Source organism: Euprymna scolopes, chromosome 16 (genome assembly GCF_053919585.1).
Source record: "Euprymna scolopes isolate OS-2025 chromosome 16, ASM5391958v1, whole genome shotgun sequence".
NCBI classification, from domain to species: Eukaryota; Metazoa; Mollusca; class Cephalopoda; order Sepiida; family Sepiolidae; genus Euprymna; species Euprymna scolopes.
The window spans coordinates 136,927,345-136,944,422 of record NC_136497.1 but is presented as its reverse complement, the minus strand read 5'-3'; the positions used below and the strand labels follow the sequence as shown (position 1 = coordinate 136,944,422).

General features: G+C 34.1%; 1 protein-coding gene across 1 annotated transcript in view; it reads left to right on the top strand.

The window, feature by feature from the left end:
- Nucleotides 1-2,408: 2,408 nt before the first annotated feature.
- Nucleotides 2,409-17,078, top strand: part of LOC145296119 (uncharacterized) — a 61,209-nt gene continuing 46,539 nt past the window's right edge. Inside the window, exon 1 of the mRNA XM_080142266.1 lies at nucleotides 2,409-2,546. Coding sequence (XP_079998392.1) covers nucleotides 2,463-2,546 — 84 coding nt within the window. The 5' untranslated portion in view covers nucleotides 2,409-2,462. The remainder of the gene's footprint in view (nucleotides 2,547-17,078) is intronic.

Below are 17,078 nucleotides of genomic sequence, written 5' to 3'. Positions count from 1 at the left end.
CATAAACACGTTATATCTAAAACATTCATTCTTTCAACAGTAAATAAACGACGTTTATCTTATCCATCAATTGAGTTTTTGTTTCCTTCAATTCCATTCGTTTCATTATTTTCTTGTAGCGAATTAGGCTACGATTATATCCTGGTTCGCAACAAATCTCACACACAAGGTCAGCTGACTGACTTTTTCAATTTGCTAAACAGTGCTCAACTCTAAGTATTTTTATTTTTTTAAAAGGGACAAAGGGACGCCAATAATTTCCCGTTATATAAAAGGAACTTTGTCTGTGTGTGTGTGTGTGTGTGTGTGTGTGTGTGTGTGTGTGTGTGTGTGTGTGTCCATATGTGTGTGTGTCCGTATGTGTGTGTGAGTTCACTCCCTATTAACTCGAAAACAGCCGGGCCAATTTTTATGAAATTTCACACGAAGGTACTTTATGTGCCTGGCAGTGTTCTTAGATAGGTTTTGTATCAGAATGTCTTCGATAAGTATCGATAACCGAAATAATTTGCTGGAAGAAAGAATAGGCAATTTTAACCAAAGTTAACACCTTACACAGCCTCACATCACAAATACATTTAAGAAGTTTTTGACTACTTTACACTCTATAACCCTTATCCTTGAGTGGCCGATCGGCCTTGATAAGTGGTGACGCCTATGTAAAAAAAAAAAAGAAAAAAAGTTTTATTACCACATAAGCTGTAAGGCCTGACATATAAAATCAACGATAGGTTCTTTGATATGACAGGGGCGCGTTCGAAATTAATGCTTCTATTTAATGCACAATTGCACCATAATACTTGACGTTTTCATTTTAAACTTAAATTCAAGCCATTATCACCACACAGGCAGTAAGGCCAGGGATTTAAAACCAACAATAGGTTCTTTGATATGACAGGGGCACGTCCGAAATGAATGTTTCTGTTTAGAGCACAATTGAAGCATGATACTTGACTTTTGCATTTTAAACTTTAATTCAAGCCATTATATATAAAAATAATTTTATAAAATCAGCAGTAGGTTCTCTACAGTGCAATGTAGACAACAATGTATTGTGGACTAATTTAATGTGGAGAGGCATGTGAAGCTTCTTCCAGGTGCATTGCGATGGGTCTCCATAGAGCAGGCAATCAATCAATTTGATTGAAAAATTGGCTATTTCATCGATTATCAGTGGTAATAACAATATGGGAGTGTGACACATCATTTGATCCCAGGCAACATCAGGTCTCCGTGAGATATATATATATATATATATATATATATAGCACTGTTTCGCTGTATCACAGCTCATCAATGCGGCTAGACAAGCACCTTTTCCTAGCCAGGGAACCTACAACCATCGAGTTGATAGTCGGCAGTTCTAACCTCTGGCCTATGGGATCGGTGCTCGCAAAATACCTCATTTAAATAGACACTCACCCACCGCTTTTACAGTGGTCAAGCTGCCTGTTTATTTTACAAATAACCAAACAGCGAGCCTAGCCTTGCATTAATGCCAATTAAGGAGCAGGTAAGGGGGTGAGATACATTTATGATAGTACTCTACTCAAGGAGGGAGGGAGCTTAAAATATAGTCAGCCACATACAGTAATGTTTCACTGTATCACAGCTCATCAGTGCAGCTAGACCAGCACTTTTCCCTAGCCAGGGATTGAACCTTCAACCATATGCAAGAGTTTAAAACGGATAGCCTTATTATACTCTCACAGATTTATTTATCAACAATGCTTCAAGCGGTCCTGGATATGACCTTAAACTATATCCAGTGGTGAGGCCCCAGCTTGCGGGCTTTGGAGAGTGTGAAGCCACCCATTAATTACCATTGCCCCCAGGTCCACTCTGACCCGGAGTGGTAGTACCTGTTAGGGTCCCAACTATGCGTTAAATAGAAACCGACTTGAAAACAACAAATATATTCTATTAAAAAAAATTTTCTTCAAAATCTTTGGATTCGGTATTAAATAACCCGAAAAGGGTTGATATGCCGTAAAACAAAACCAACCAATGCTTCAAGCAAATTACCTTTTCTTTTTCTATGCATATGTGTGTGTGTGTGTGTGTGTGTGTGTGTATAGCACGCCAGTCGAGGTTTCAGTCCGAGAACTGGACCATTTCAGTGCCCTGGAGGTTGCGGGGGGGGGGGTCCACCAACATCTCCCAGGCCTTGCCTCCCAGCTTTCGGATGGAGCAAGCCGCTTGAGGCGCCCTCACCGGGGAATGTCAACGGGGCTACTCAGGCTTATTTTTACAGGGCCAGAGTGTTCCCCCCCTCCTCTAAGGGCGCTGGCTCATTCATCTGACCTTGTGTCACATCTCCCCTCGCAGAGGGAAAGGGGTAAATACCGAGTGCGTGTGTGTTAGTTTTGCAACCAGCATGGTGTTCATAAGGGTAGCCAATACTGCTGCTGCTGCTTAACGCGCGCGTGTCCCTCTCGCGAGGAGCGACATCTGGCGGTCACATGATCAAACATTCAAAGCAAATGGCGGCTTTGTACAGTCGAATAAACGGCGGGAATATTGTCTCTAAACTCTTGTTCAGGGAGGTAAGAAGAGAGCATTTCTTTTTTGCTAATTATCGTTTCGATTCCTCCCTTCCTTCAGTTGGACGTGGATTATTGCCTTTCAAAAAACAAATGTCTCGTCGAAAAAAGTCGTTTGAAAAGATTTAAAAAAAAAAAACAACAACAAAAAAATGGCCAGACAGGAATTGACAAGAAGGAGTGAGAATATAGGAAAAGAAGAAAGATTGAAAAAAATGTGGCCGGCCGGGCCGACTTGAGTTATTTATTTATTTGTTTTATCATTTCGATTCCTTTCTGCTTTATTTTCTTAACCATTTTTTTAACTTGAATGACTTATTAAGAAAAAAATAAAGCTTATAACGTAGCTTGTATATTCGTGTAGATTTTAAATTAATCACTTGATTTGTGAAATAAAAATGTTATAACTTGACAGCTCGTATAAAAAATGCCTTTCTTTTAAAACAAAAATTATAATAATAAAAAAAAGAAACATCTACATACGTAAATGTTATCTTTACTTTTTATTATTAAATTATTCGTGTTTTTTTTTTATTAGAAAATCGTATAAAACCAACCGTAAGTCAGAATAACTTTGTTTTTAAATGACTTTTTTTCTTTTTTTTTTTTTTTGCAAATAAAAACAAATGTATATTATAAATAAATATGTATACGTATTCTATTTTGTATATTTAGTGTTTATAATTTTTTCTTTTAAAATAAACGAATTTAAAATTAAAAAAAGACACTTTAAAAATCTAAACTATCAAAATAAAAATGTCTTATTTTGCTTTTCTTTCTTCGTTTAAAACCATTTTTTTCTTTCGTAAATTTACATTTAAATTCGAATTAAACTCCATTAATTAATCTCTTGAAATATGTTTCCTTTTTTTGTTTTAATATTTCGCTAATTTGACACAAGTCTTCCAAAAATACTGAAAAAAATGTTTATTATTTTTCCTTTGTCGTTCAAGAATTTCCTGTAAAAAAAAAATGAAAACTCGAAATATTTTTATTTACAATTCAAATTTTAAACGTTTGTTTTGTTTTTGTTTTTTTTTTTTCAATATTTTTGTTTTTCTTTTCTAAAACAATTTTTTATTAAAAAGAAAATTAAAAGTCGTTTTAATTCTATCAAAAATAATGAAGGTCATTTATTTTCTGTTTACAAGTTTGTCTACTTTTTCCCTAAAAAAGAGTTTTTTTTTAAAAATATAGAAATTCTTGTAAAAAATATTTTGAATTAAATTTAAAAAAAAAAAAAAACTTGGATGAAAATATTTTTGATTTAAAAATTATTTAAAAAAAAAAAAAAAAAAAAAAATGGTGCTAATGCACGTATGTTACCGTGCTCTTTTCTTTTTATATAGTATTGTCAAGTTAAAATCTTTTTATTATATTGTTAGGTGAAAGTACAGTTACAAAACACCTTTATGTTAAGAACGGCTTTCCAAGTATTATTTCAGCATGGTAACATAAGTGCATAAGTACCATTTTTGTTGTTGTTGTTACTTGTTTTGTTTTTGTTAAAATGTATTTTGTAAACATTTTCATATTTAAACTAATGGGTTTTATATATATATATATATATATATATATATATATAATTTAACAAAATGAAAATATTTTTAGATAGTTAAATATTTTTGTTCATTTTGTTTTCTAAATAAAAAGTATTTATCTTATAAAAGACGAAAGTAAAAAAAACAAAAACATCTTCCATTTTTATCTTCCTATATTCGTTATTACAATTTTATCCAAATCTAAAAATCTGGTTTTTTTTTTTAATTTTTGATAAAAGTATTAAAATATTTCAATAAAAATTGTTCAGTTTTGATCAAATTTATTTTCTCAATCATTTTTTGTCCATTTTTTTCCTTGTTTTTCGCTAAAATTCCATCTTTGTGTCTTTTCTGCTCATAAAAATCGTTCACTTTTCAAATCAATTTGTCATCCGTGAAAATTAATTTTTTTTTTTTTTTTCATACAAAAATTTCCAATTTCAAAATATTTTCGTAATTTTTTATTCAAGTTCAGATTTTTAACTCTAGAAGTGAATAATTTTAATAAATATATTTTTCTAATAACTTTTATCAAAACCATATTAAAGAAATACAAGGAAATGCTTTTTTTCGATGGCGATATGTTCATTTTCAATAGTTCTGTAATATTTTAGTAATTTTAGAAATATATACAGATTAAAAAGTAGGTATTTATGCAGAATACGGACCGTACTGAAATAATAGCGTTATTATTTAGAAACCTATTCTTAACATGAGAAGGGAAGGCGTTTTGCAGCTATTTTGTACTTTCACCTAACAATTTAATAAACAAAGATACAGTAAAAATTTAATTTAAATTGAAAATCATATATCTAAAAAAAATATTTTTTTTAATAGCACGATCTTTAAACTGCATACAAGTTAAATTTAAAATCTAATTTCTGTGATTTTTATTTATTTTTTAAAAATATCTTAAGACGATGTCTGAAATTTTGTAAAAAAAAAACAAAAACAAAAAAACAAACAAAAAAAACTGCTTCTCCAAAATGAAAGTCGAAAAAATAAAATGTTTACTTAAAAATGAATTTTCAAATCTGCTAACTGAAAAACTAAAAAAAAAAACATTTTAAATTTATTCAATAACCTTAATAAAAAATATATTTTATTCTTATTCTAATTCAAATGTTATTTTGTTTTAAAAAATGTTTTTTTTTTCTAAATTGCACAACCGACATTCACATGTGTTGCCTTCTTTGTAATAAATTTGACATTAAAAATGTAGAGAAAAAAAAGGCGATCGTTAAGACGTGTTAAAAATACATTTTAAAATGTTTTTATATCTTTTTAAGTTTAGATTATATATATTTATTACTTAAAAATGTCGACTATCTTGAACTTTTCAGCTTTAAAATGGCTGCCATCTTTAAAAACCAAATTATAAGCAATCAATTCAATTACTTTAATGGCAAAACAATATCGTAAGAATTAAATTAACTTTCAAAAATTATCGCAGTATTGTTTGCTTAACATTGTTATAAAAAAAAAATAATTTCGTATAAATGTTTCGATGGCAGCCATCTTAAAGCTGAAAAGTTCAACATAACGAAAATGATTAATTTATTTATTTTGTTATATTTTTCTTGACTTCCTCATAAATGTCAAAATTATTTCAGGAAAAAAAGGGAATCTCTTTTGTAGTTTTTTTACTTCAATTTTTACTCCTACGATATTTTAGTAATTTCCCACTTTCCGACGACTACAATTCCTTTTCAATGGAATAAAAAAAAAAAAAAACTCATTCTATTTATTTATATATATATATATATATATATATATATATATATATATATATATATATATATATATATGTATGTATGTATATATATAATCTTATGTACGTTTTTAGAGTCACAAATTTTCTTTTTCTAAAAGAATCTCTTTATTTTCCCCCCTATACGATTTGTATTTTTTATTTACATTTTTTTCAATTTAAGATTTGACAAAAATATTCGTAAAAATTTAATCCAATATTAAAATGCTTTTAAGAGGATTTAATATTTTAACTTTTTTATCAGAAAATAAAAATGGACTCTTCAGTAACAACAGGGGAAGATGATAAAAAAAAATAAACTTAAGGCGTGTGTGTGTGATTTCGTGTTATAGGAGAAAAAACAGTGCTCGATTGTGCTAAATCATATTTCAATTGAGATTGTACATTGGTATGGTCTTCCATCGATACCTTCGGTTTGTCACAGAAAAAAGTGGAAAGCCCGCAGGTAGCTTTTGTTGTACCGGCGCGGCTGAGTGTCTAGTGTTTCTGAAATATATATATATATATATATATATATATATATATATATATATATATATATATATCGATAATAAATTTAATCTGGCACTTGTGCATTCTAGCTTTCTCGTTCAAATATAGAAAGCCATTCGTAGCATCTGGAGGGAGGTGGCCTTTGTTAATTATTCCCTTGATGCGGACGGAACTCTCGTAAAATGAACCCAAAACATGTTAAAATGCACAAGTGCCTTTAATTTTTATGCATAATCATTTGTATATTGCAGTGTATTTTTTTAAGCTACCAATCGATTGATTAATGTAGACACAGGGAGAAATGATGGAATCCTTCTAGACTGAGGCAATGTTAAATTTTTGGTCCCAATAGAGCTTCCTTTTATTTTTTTATTTTTTTTTTTATTTTTTTTTTAAGGGATTTTTATTTTGCCCGTATTAAAAACCAACCGGGGTGGGGTGGGGTGGGGGCTTAATTAGGGAAAACTATGTCTTTTTTGAAATGAGAATATAGGACGTTAAAAACGTACACAACAAACACGTTTTTTTTTTTTTTTTTTTTTTTTTTTTTGAAGACGTAATCCCATATTTTTTAGGAATCGAAAACAAGAAATCCTTATTTTTTTTTATTTATTTTATTTAATTTTCCTCCATCTCTGGAAGTTGCTCCATTTTATGGGGACGAAGGTGTTCTTTTCTAGCATCCCCTCTCCCGGGAATGGTTAAAATAGATGCCAACTTCCTCCTTTTTCTCTATCTACCGATAATTGCAAACTTTATATTGTTCGACACCCTCCCCCCTCCCTTATTTTTTGGCCCCTGTCCCCCAAATACTTACTCCCCCACCCCCACCCCCACCCTTCTTGTTGTTATTTTTTTTTCTCCCAGAGAGAAAGAAATTCTTCTAAGCACGCGTGTTGTTCGACATTTTTAACACATAATAAAAAAAAAACTTAGCATCGTTTTTTGTTAATACAATAACTAAAATTGAATCCGAAATATATTTTTTAAAAATATTTTCATTTCGTGTTTAAAATAAATTTTAAACAAAAATGAAGAGATTTTTTTTAAAAATGTCTTTTTTTTTTTTTACGAAAAATATTTTATCTCTGATAAAAATCGTCATAATGAAAAACAAAAACAAGATTAAAAACAAAAACATTTGAAGTTGGCATTTTTCAGCATCATCAATTTTGTCTATGAAATTTTCGTCAAAATAAATTAGTGACTTAATTTTATTAATTTTTTTAATTTTCATTTATTTCGATTACCTTTTCCACTAACGTTTTGTTTGTTTTTTTTTTCAACCATATTTTCAACTACATTGTCAAATTCTTTGAGATTATTAATAAAACTCCCCCATATTTTACTTAATTCCATTTCCTTCCTTAAATTCATCACACACGCACGCACACACTTATAAATTGTTTCATTCATAAATCGATCCGATTAAATAAAATTTTCATATTAAAATGAATTAAAAAAAAAATAAAACGCCTCATTTTTTTTTTTCTGGCAGTTTGAATTTTTATTGTGCAAATGTTTAAGAATTTATTTAAAAAAAAAAAAATCTAACTTATGAATTTTTACCCATTTCCTTTCCATCTGATTTTTTTCTATTTGCCTTTTCGATTTTAACACTTCCTCTTTTTTTTATTGCAGGCCACAAACCAAATCTGGGTCTCTCTCTCTCCCATTTAAAAATGTCCCCTAATCTCATCCAGTTTTGTTTTTGTTTTTTTTCTTGTCTCCATTTCAGTAATGTCCGACTTATCTCCCCTTGGCATAAACACGGAAAAATCACTTTTTTTTTTCTTTTTTTTTTTCCTTGCATTTTGACTCTTTTGTTCTTTCGTATTAAAACCGATGACATTTTTGGACCAGCTTTTTTAGATCTTAATTTTTATGCTTAATTTCCCATTTCAAGCTTTTTTTGTTTTAAATAATTCTTTTTGTTTTCTGTGTTGCGATTTTAGTAGGTCAAAAGAAAAAAAAAAACGTGCATGACAATCTTATATCTTGTGCTTTCAAGGGTAATTTTGAATGTGTGTGTGTGTTTTAAATCACTGTAATACTGGTACCAACCTATAATCTAGCACAGGGTCTGCTGGTCATTGGTAATTAAACCGTAACTGTAACCTCTCCAATCTAGTGTTGGGGTCTTACCTCAAGCTTGATTAGTGGAGAGGCTAGTTATCCATTTGTAGGATTTAAAAAAAGGGACTGTAAAAGAGTAAATGAAATTTCCTTCAGTCAACAACCAGCTATCATGTGTGCATATATATATATATATGTGTGTGTGTGTATGCATATATGTGTATGTGTGTGGTAGGGTGCCGTAAAATTACCGAGGGAGATATCCTTTACAGCCTTCATTAAGACAAGCATCTAGAAGAAATATTGATACCACACTTATGTTGACTGTTGCTTCCAATGATGTAGACTTGTTTTAGGTCAGGGCCAGTCAGAGTGGGATTGATTTTATGCAAAAGCTTCACATGCAGGTATTGCTTGGAAATGTGGTTTCATGGCACGATGACAAATAGTAAAGCAACAGCAATGCTCAAACACGAGTTTACGGACATTATGTATATCATCATCATGTTAGGTTAAACATCCATTTTACATGTTGCCATATGTTTGACAGCTTTTAGGAATCCCAAACTATTTCTGGACAGTTCTTTATTGATCCCTTAAAGCCATTGTTACATCATTCTGTATTTGACAACCCCTGCAGGCTGACCCAGCTATCTCAACTCTTCTACATCTACTAAGCTGGGAATTCTGTATGTTCTTTTCACGTAGCCATACCATCAATGCATATATTCCTACACTGTCTAGATTTAATCTTTTTCTCAGCTCATCAGATCTAATCCTGTTTTTAACACTAACCTTACACATCCATTGTATCATTTCTTGCCATGCAACACATGTCCTCACCCCTCACTAACCAGGTTTTACTTCCACACATCATCACATCACACTGCATACACATGCCTAATAGGTTCTTCTCTTGGTCGACAGTGGTAACACTTTAATTGTTAATAATAGCAAAAATTCTATAACTTCATGCACTTCGATTCTTGCTAGCACCCACTCCACTCTGTTGTTCCATTTGTATCACCAAGGTTACAACAGTTCTGAACAACCCCAATATTTTTGCCATCCAAATGTTTTCTCTTAATGTCTTGCACCTCTCGCACGCAAGCTGGACATCCTCTCGCAGCCTACCAGTAATTCCACTACATTTTTTTGTGTTGGAGTTACTTGGCCTTCGGGACAAGATCAAAGTGTAGTATTTGTTCTTCAGATGCTGCACTTCTATTTCTTGTTCTCTTTCGGTGGAGGAGAGATCCTTCACGACTGAGACAATTTTTATTTTTGTACCTTTTCTCCACGTTAAAAAACGACCCTGGTGTCTAACTCTGTCCCATGGGGAGGCATAGTAAATAGGTACCACAACCTGAGCATGGAACTTTTCTCTTGTCCTCTCCTGTTGGCAACAATAAATGACCGTCCAAATCGGATTGAATATTGGCAAACAAGATCGATTCTCTCCAAGTATGCTGCATCATGTGTCTGGTATCAAAACCACCCTCCTCCCATTCTAAACTATTTGCACTGCCATAAAAAGGCTTTAGTCTACTCTACTAGTTGACCCTCAATTTTCTACTGTAAATATTTTAAATAGTTATCTCTGAACGCATATACAGTAGAAACCTGGGATACATTTTTGTTTTGTTTTTTCAATTTATGATGTGGAATATGTTTATTTTCCGGCTCCTGGTTACAGTATTTGCCCCACCTTATGGTGTTATTTATAATGTTATTGGATTATATACATGTGTATTATATACTGTACTGTATTTTGTTACTAATTTTTTAATATGTACTGTATAAAATTTTGCTTAGACCCTGTCATATAGCAATTTCACTTTACGATCCCAACCCCAGAATGGATTAATGCCATATCCCGGGGTTCTACTATACCATGCACTGGATAAGGCAGTGTAACCTAGGGCAGTTGCCCTTGATATATCCAAAGCTTTCGATAAGATTTAGCATGACGGGCTTCTTCTGAAGATTAAATCATATATTACTGGACGAATACTTAATATAATTAGATCCTTCTTAGATAAGAGAAAAATCCAGGTCATTCTTGATGGCCATACATAGAAACAGGAGGATAAGAAGTGTGCTTCAGGGGTTGATCCTAGGATCTTTATTATTCCTAATATAAACCCTGATAAAATTGTCTCAGAGATGGGTATATTTGCTGATGACACCATGTTCTATAACAAACAGGACAGAAAAACAAATGTATACATATTCAAGGGAATGACATAAACATTAGGAAATGACCTCCAGTCTGTAGTGGAAGCAGTATGAAAATGGATGGTAACATTTAATTCTACTAAAAACTAAGCTTCTTTACTTTATTTAACAATTGCAAGAAATTTTCTCAACCTCCAATTGTTATGACAAATAGCACTCTAAGAACTCCTCATTCAAGTTTCTTAGCTTAATGTTCACAGGCAATATGAATTGGCACAAATTGAAGACATTGTCAAGGCTGCTGCAAAGAAGGTGGGTCCTCTTACTACCATGCTAAAAATCACTTACACTTGACAGTATCGTGTACTTATACAAAATCACCACTCACGCATGGAGTATTGTTACCATGTCTGGGCTGGTGCACGTACCACTAGTCTCTCTCTTTCTCATTGACAGGGTCCTGAAAAGAGTCTTCAATCTAATAGGTCATACACTGTCAATTAATCTTCAACCCCTGTCCTATCACCGCACTGTGGCATCTTTGTGCTTGGAATGTGCTATGACAAACTTGTAACACGTCATCTTGACATAAATGACCTAGACTAATCCGACAAGCAGTAAAATCCCACCCCTGCACTGTAGAGATCTGTGGGTGCTGGAAAATCTACTTTAATAGTTTCTTCTATTGAACTGCTAGACTTGAAAATTCCCTCCCTGTTTCCTTCTTTCCTGACTGTACTAACATGCAGTAGTTTTATTATAATGTGATCCCCCCCCCCCTCAACCAACCTATTTTAAAAAAGAAATTTCTGATTCAGCTATGCTGCACATCACAACCTAGGGGAGGTTATCAGACTAATAGCTCAAGAACCACTCCAAGGTTGGCAAAGTTGCGCCAGATCTACAGTGTTTGACACTGATCCCAGGATCTTTGCTGCCATGGATCATCATGCATGGTCTACATTCATCCAGAATGCTGGATGTTCTACAGAAGGAGCCAGCTCAACCCATCCTGAGTGAATGTCGCTTCAAGCCAAATGTTTGAAGGTTAAAATGTCCTCAAGTATAGCTTTCAAATTATTGTCGTTGTCACAATTATCTTCAGAGATGAGTTAAACCAGTTCCTATCGATTTGATGAGCTTGTATCACTGCAAACTAGATTTGGTAATTTTTATTTTTGATTTCCTCTGCCAAAATTGTAATACTTGAGATTCTACGTGCAAAGGTTGTACGTTAAGGTCTAACATTTCGAGATCCACTTTAACTCTAACGATTCACATCTTCAGTTATTTGATCAGTTATCAGGTGGAATTTTATGGTAAAAGAGCATGGCCAAACCATTAAATTTTTTTTTTTATGTGGTCTTCTGTGCTCAAAGGAAGTTTGCTCTTTTTTCCTGAGGTGGTCGATTGGTTGAACTTGGAGAACTCATAATAAGCAACAGAAAAAAAAAAAGGATAAGAGTAGTCGCTAATGTGCTGGATTCAATCCTCGGTTGCGTCAAACCAAAGACTTCAAAAAACATGGTACTTGTTGCCACTTTGTTAAACACCTAGTATTATAAGGTAAGGATCAAGAGTAAGTGGTGTAATCCTGGAAAGGAATGACATCTTTCCCTACACCTCAGCTTAGTAGCTAGTGAGAGAAGGGAACCTTCTGGTCATCCTTGATCTTGGTCAACCAATTTACTCGACTTCATACAAATCATGATACCAAACTTCCAAGAACATTTGGTTAACTTAACCAGGTGAATCCTTGGGAGTAATTTTTGCCCTCTCTCATGAACATACTCAGATCTCTCAAAAACCAGGTGATAAGCACAACATTGTTCTGTGACTTGTTAATCTAATCACATGATTATCACTGTACACACTGTGTCAGTTAGGTAAAAAGAGAAAAAAAAACAGGTGTTTGAACAGCTCAGGTTTCATACAGATACATAATGGAAAACTTGATCAGTAATGCAAACTTTAGTTTATCAACAGATCTTTTTGATCATATGGGGGACGTTGATGACAATAAAACGCATTATGTTTCTTGTTGATATGGCTGCTTATGCTCTTCATTTTGTTGAGCAGTTGGGTCTGGGTTAACTTGACCAACTTTCACACAAGTTGATGAATGCAGCATTAATTCACAGCTTGTCACGTGCAAAAAATAAAGATATCTAAAACTGTTATTGTTCCGGACTTGTAATGAACTAGATGTTTGAGAGCGGTAAATTGAAATTTCGGTCTAATGTTTTATGTTTGTTTCAGAATCCCATTTTAATTTCAAATGCTGCCTTTCCTTATAAAACAAAAGACAACTTTATATTATTTTCCATGTGTGTTCCATTTAACTTCAGTCAAAGTCACCAGAAATCAGGGGGCCCCTTTCCTGGGGCTGACCCTTGATCTCTAAATGAGATACATGGATATTCGAATATTCCATTAAAGTTCTACTTTACTTCTCAAACACTGAGTTAATAAAAAAAAGTTGAGAACATAAGTTTCCTCTCCCCAATTAACCATTGAAGTATGTTGTAGTATATCTTGTGATCTCTTGGTCTTAATAGATTCCAGGACAAGAATTCATCTAGTCTGGTGGAGTATCCAGCTTCGTGTTGTTACTTGAATTAACATCACTTGGAGAAGGTGCACCATTCATCGTAAAAGCCAATGTAGGTAGGTTATAGCAAGATCTTATTTGGGCTGCAAATATGTGATTTTAGTCAGGGTTTACTTGTAGGGAAAAATATCCTCATGCCAAGTTGTTCTGACAAACTCCTTACAGACTCGAGGATAGTGTCTAGTAAGCATTAAAGTTCTCTTTAGTAAGCAGTGTGTATGTATGTATATATATATATCTCGCGTGTCAGGAGGCGATGAACCAATAAAGTGCTCGATCGTGGATGTGAGAGCTGAAGATACAATATTTATTACAACATTACATATACACTTAACGTTCTTTTCTCTGTTTACTTTGCATTGTTTCAGTTTTTCAAAGTCGCTGATGAATTTGTACAGACTCTCTCCAACCTCTTATGGTTGATTCAGTGCAATGAAACCACTGGTACAGCCTTGAAATATGTATATATAGTGTCGTAATAAATATTGTGTGTGTGTGTGTGTATATATATATATATATATATATACACACACATAATTTTCTCTTGTAAGCATGTTTCATTAAATAGGAAAGCTGTTTTCTTCTTGTGATCTGTTTATCGAATTGTTCTAATGATCTGATTAATGCTTTGATTGCAGGTTCAAATAAATTAAATATCGGCAAAATCAAAGGCCTGTTTTATACTAACAGTATCATTTCTCTCTGATAGGTTTATAAGAGCTAATTGGTTGATGGGCGGAAATCGGGTTACAGTGTCACCCCCACTCTTTCACCAGTCGATTGAGGACGATCGTCAACCTCGGAACCCTTCCACTGCCGGTGATAATTCTTGGCCATCTAAAGTTACTGGTATGGGGAAGTGACCGAATTATCGGTTGATCGTCTAGTTATATATCCTGGACCAATTCGTTGTGTACCCTCTTAACGACGAACGTCGTCGAAAGAGAGCCGTGGATTTTTGTGTAGTAAAAGAAAAAAAAACAGAATAAAACGATTCTGCACCAAATATATATTAACAACAAACAAAAAAAACAGTACAGTTCTTATAATTCTTTCAGAGTCCTGAAGGAAGCGATGTGTTATTATGCTAAGAATATGGTCGAAGGCATCAGCTTGTAACCTTGTGGAGTGTCGGTCTTTGGGTATCTGAAGAAATGTGTCAAGTCAAGAGCCAACTCTGCTTTGACTGTGTTCCTCTCTGCGCATCTCTTCTCCAAGAAATGCCTGCGCATTCTCTCTTTTGTCCATCTGACTTGTTGATATATATGTAAACAATTATATCGCCCTCTGAACATCACGCGGATATTATTTCTTTTTTGTTTAGAAATTCAATTCTCAGTCCATAATCTAAAATATCATTTACAAAAATAACACAATGGCTCGCTTCAAAGATCTGATCGAACTCAAATAAACAGTTAGTAAATACAGTTTTTGTTAACCTTTAACACACAGAGTTCTCAGGTTTCTTAAATAACTTGATACCAAGTGGTTTTGCCTTTCTTCCTAACGGGGGAGGGGGATCAACCTACCCACACCCTTACTTTGTTACAACAGTATTAACACTCGCGTCTCTCAGGGTTCCATCCTGGGCCCAACTCTCTTCCTGATATACATCACTGATCTCTCAAATCACAGCCTAAGATCGTTTGTGGACATGTATGCTGACGACACTACCATCTATGGCAAGACTTTAAAGGCAGCAAATGACTAAGATCTCTCTCCTCTGATCTTGAGCATGTGGTGCAATGAAGAAAAGGGTGACTGGTTAATTTTAATGCATCTAAAACCAAGCTTCTATCTTTCCACCATCAACACTCTGACCCCCCTCTGGCATCAATTGAAATGAATGGCTCTCGTCTTGGAGAGGTCCATGTTTTGACCAGCTTCTTGGTCCGACCTCTACTCCTTATATGAAATGGAACACATATCAAATCCGTAGCCAAGATCACTGAAAAAATGGTTTGATCATTCTACCACTCCAGTAGATCTCACTACCGATGCAATTCTCTAACTCTATAAGAGCCAATTATGTCTTAGGATGGAGTACTGTTGCCACATCTGGAGAGGAGCTGCTAGAAGCATCTTATCCTACCTTGATAGAGTTCAAAATAATCTTCTTAACCTTGTAGGGGATGCCCTTTTCTCCTTCCTGCAACCTCTTTCCCACAGAAGAAACGTTGCGAGCCTATCCCTGCTCTATCGTTATTTTCATGGCAAGTGCTCATCTGAGCTCCAATCTATGGTCTCCCCCCCCCCCCGGTCTGACTTTCATGAAAAACACTTGTCTATCTGAAACCACTATCAAAAATTTCCCCCACTCTTAACTGTGCCTAAACCTAAGCGTAGATTCCATGAACAAAGTTTCTTTCTTCCGTTTGTCTGTTTTCTAGCTGACTACAGTATGGTCATCTTCAGGAGAGAGTGTTTGTTTAGGAATATTTAGTTTAACGCATGTTGGTGAGTTTGAGATATATTACAGAGTGCAAACAGTATTTGTTCACAAGATTACAATGTAGAAAAAAATAAGTTTCAATTTTCAATATTTATTCATTAAACTTCATAACTTGTCAATTTCATTTGATGAATCTGCCTTTGGCTTTTCTAGCACCCTTGGAATCAGTCACACACCACCCTCACAGTCTCACAACTTAAGCCCTCAAATGTTCCAATAAACCTGGCTTTTAAGCCCGTCCTTCATGTTGCAACTGGATCTTTTGGTGTCTCGTTTCCCAGCGTCACACAAGTCGAGGGGTGTTTCAGTCTGGTAAACTAGGAGGCCAGAAATCCAGTGACGTATGATCAACAAAGTTCTGTGATAACCATACTTGCACCTTCCAACTGGTATTGCTGGGCACCAAATCTTACTGCCACACATGGCCTATCTGGTCAATATAGCTATTGGTGTTCAGCCTTAGGTCCTCTGGGAAAACGTTTTGACAACACTGATTGTCATTGGAAACTTGGGTTGTGTGCTTCTGGGTCACCTGTTTTGGGAGTTGATCTTTCTTTTTCAGCAGATTTTCTTATCCAAGAAAAAAAAAAACTTCTTTGCATGCTTCAGTTGGTTTTCTTGAATCACTTTTGACAGAATTTGTCCTTTCTTTATATATTAAATAAATGGCAATGGTCTGTGTGTTTGTAAAGTCCAAAACTACAAAACAAACACCCACAAAGTTGTTATTTTCTTGCTCAGTGTTGCCTTTTATGAATATTTAAAATTTAGAAAAATAATTCTTTGACCATAAACTAGCGTACATTTTGGGAGGGGAGAAAGGGCTGTTTTCCATTTATTTAATGTAATAACTAAAGGGATGTAACTGTTTTTTAGGAGTTCTTTCTTCTATGCCAACATATTCCTTAAGTAATCCATAAAAGTGCGTATGTGTATGCATCCAAAGAGAGAAAGTTGGTGGGATGGATGTTACACTTTTATCTTGGGCAATGCCGGTTAACCCTGCTAGTCTTGTATAAAATGTACCGTGTGTTCTCGTGCACTACCAGTCTAATAAAGGTGACTGGTTTGCAGTAGACAGTCCTCGAGTTGGAATCCACAGAGCAAAAGATTCTTCCCGTGTTGACACGAAGAAAACATATGCGAAATTGTTACAGAAAGGTTTAATATTTATGGAGCAATTCTGGTTTCTGATTGGTTGGTAGCAGAACGTGAATTAATTCGATTCGTCAGTTCCTAGCAGCATCGTTTATAAATAGAATCTCCCAACTGTGCGAGATCATACCCAATTATAACCCAAAATATTGTAACAGTTTTCTTATCTGGGCTTGTGCATTTACCACTAGTCTCTCCCTTTTAGACCGAGTTGAAAACATTCTCCACTCTAATAGGTCCCTTACTATCAGCCCAGCTC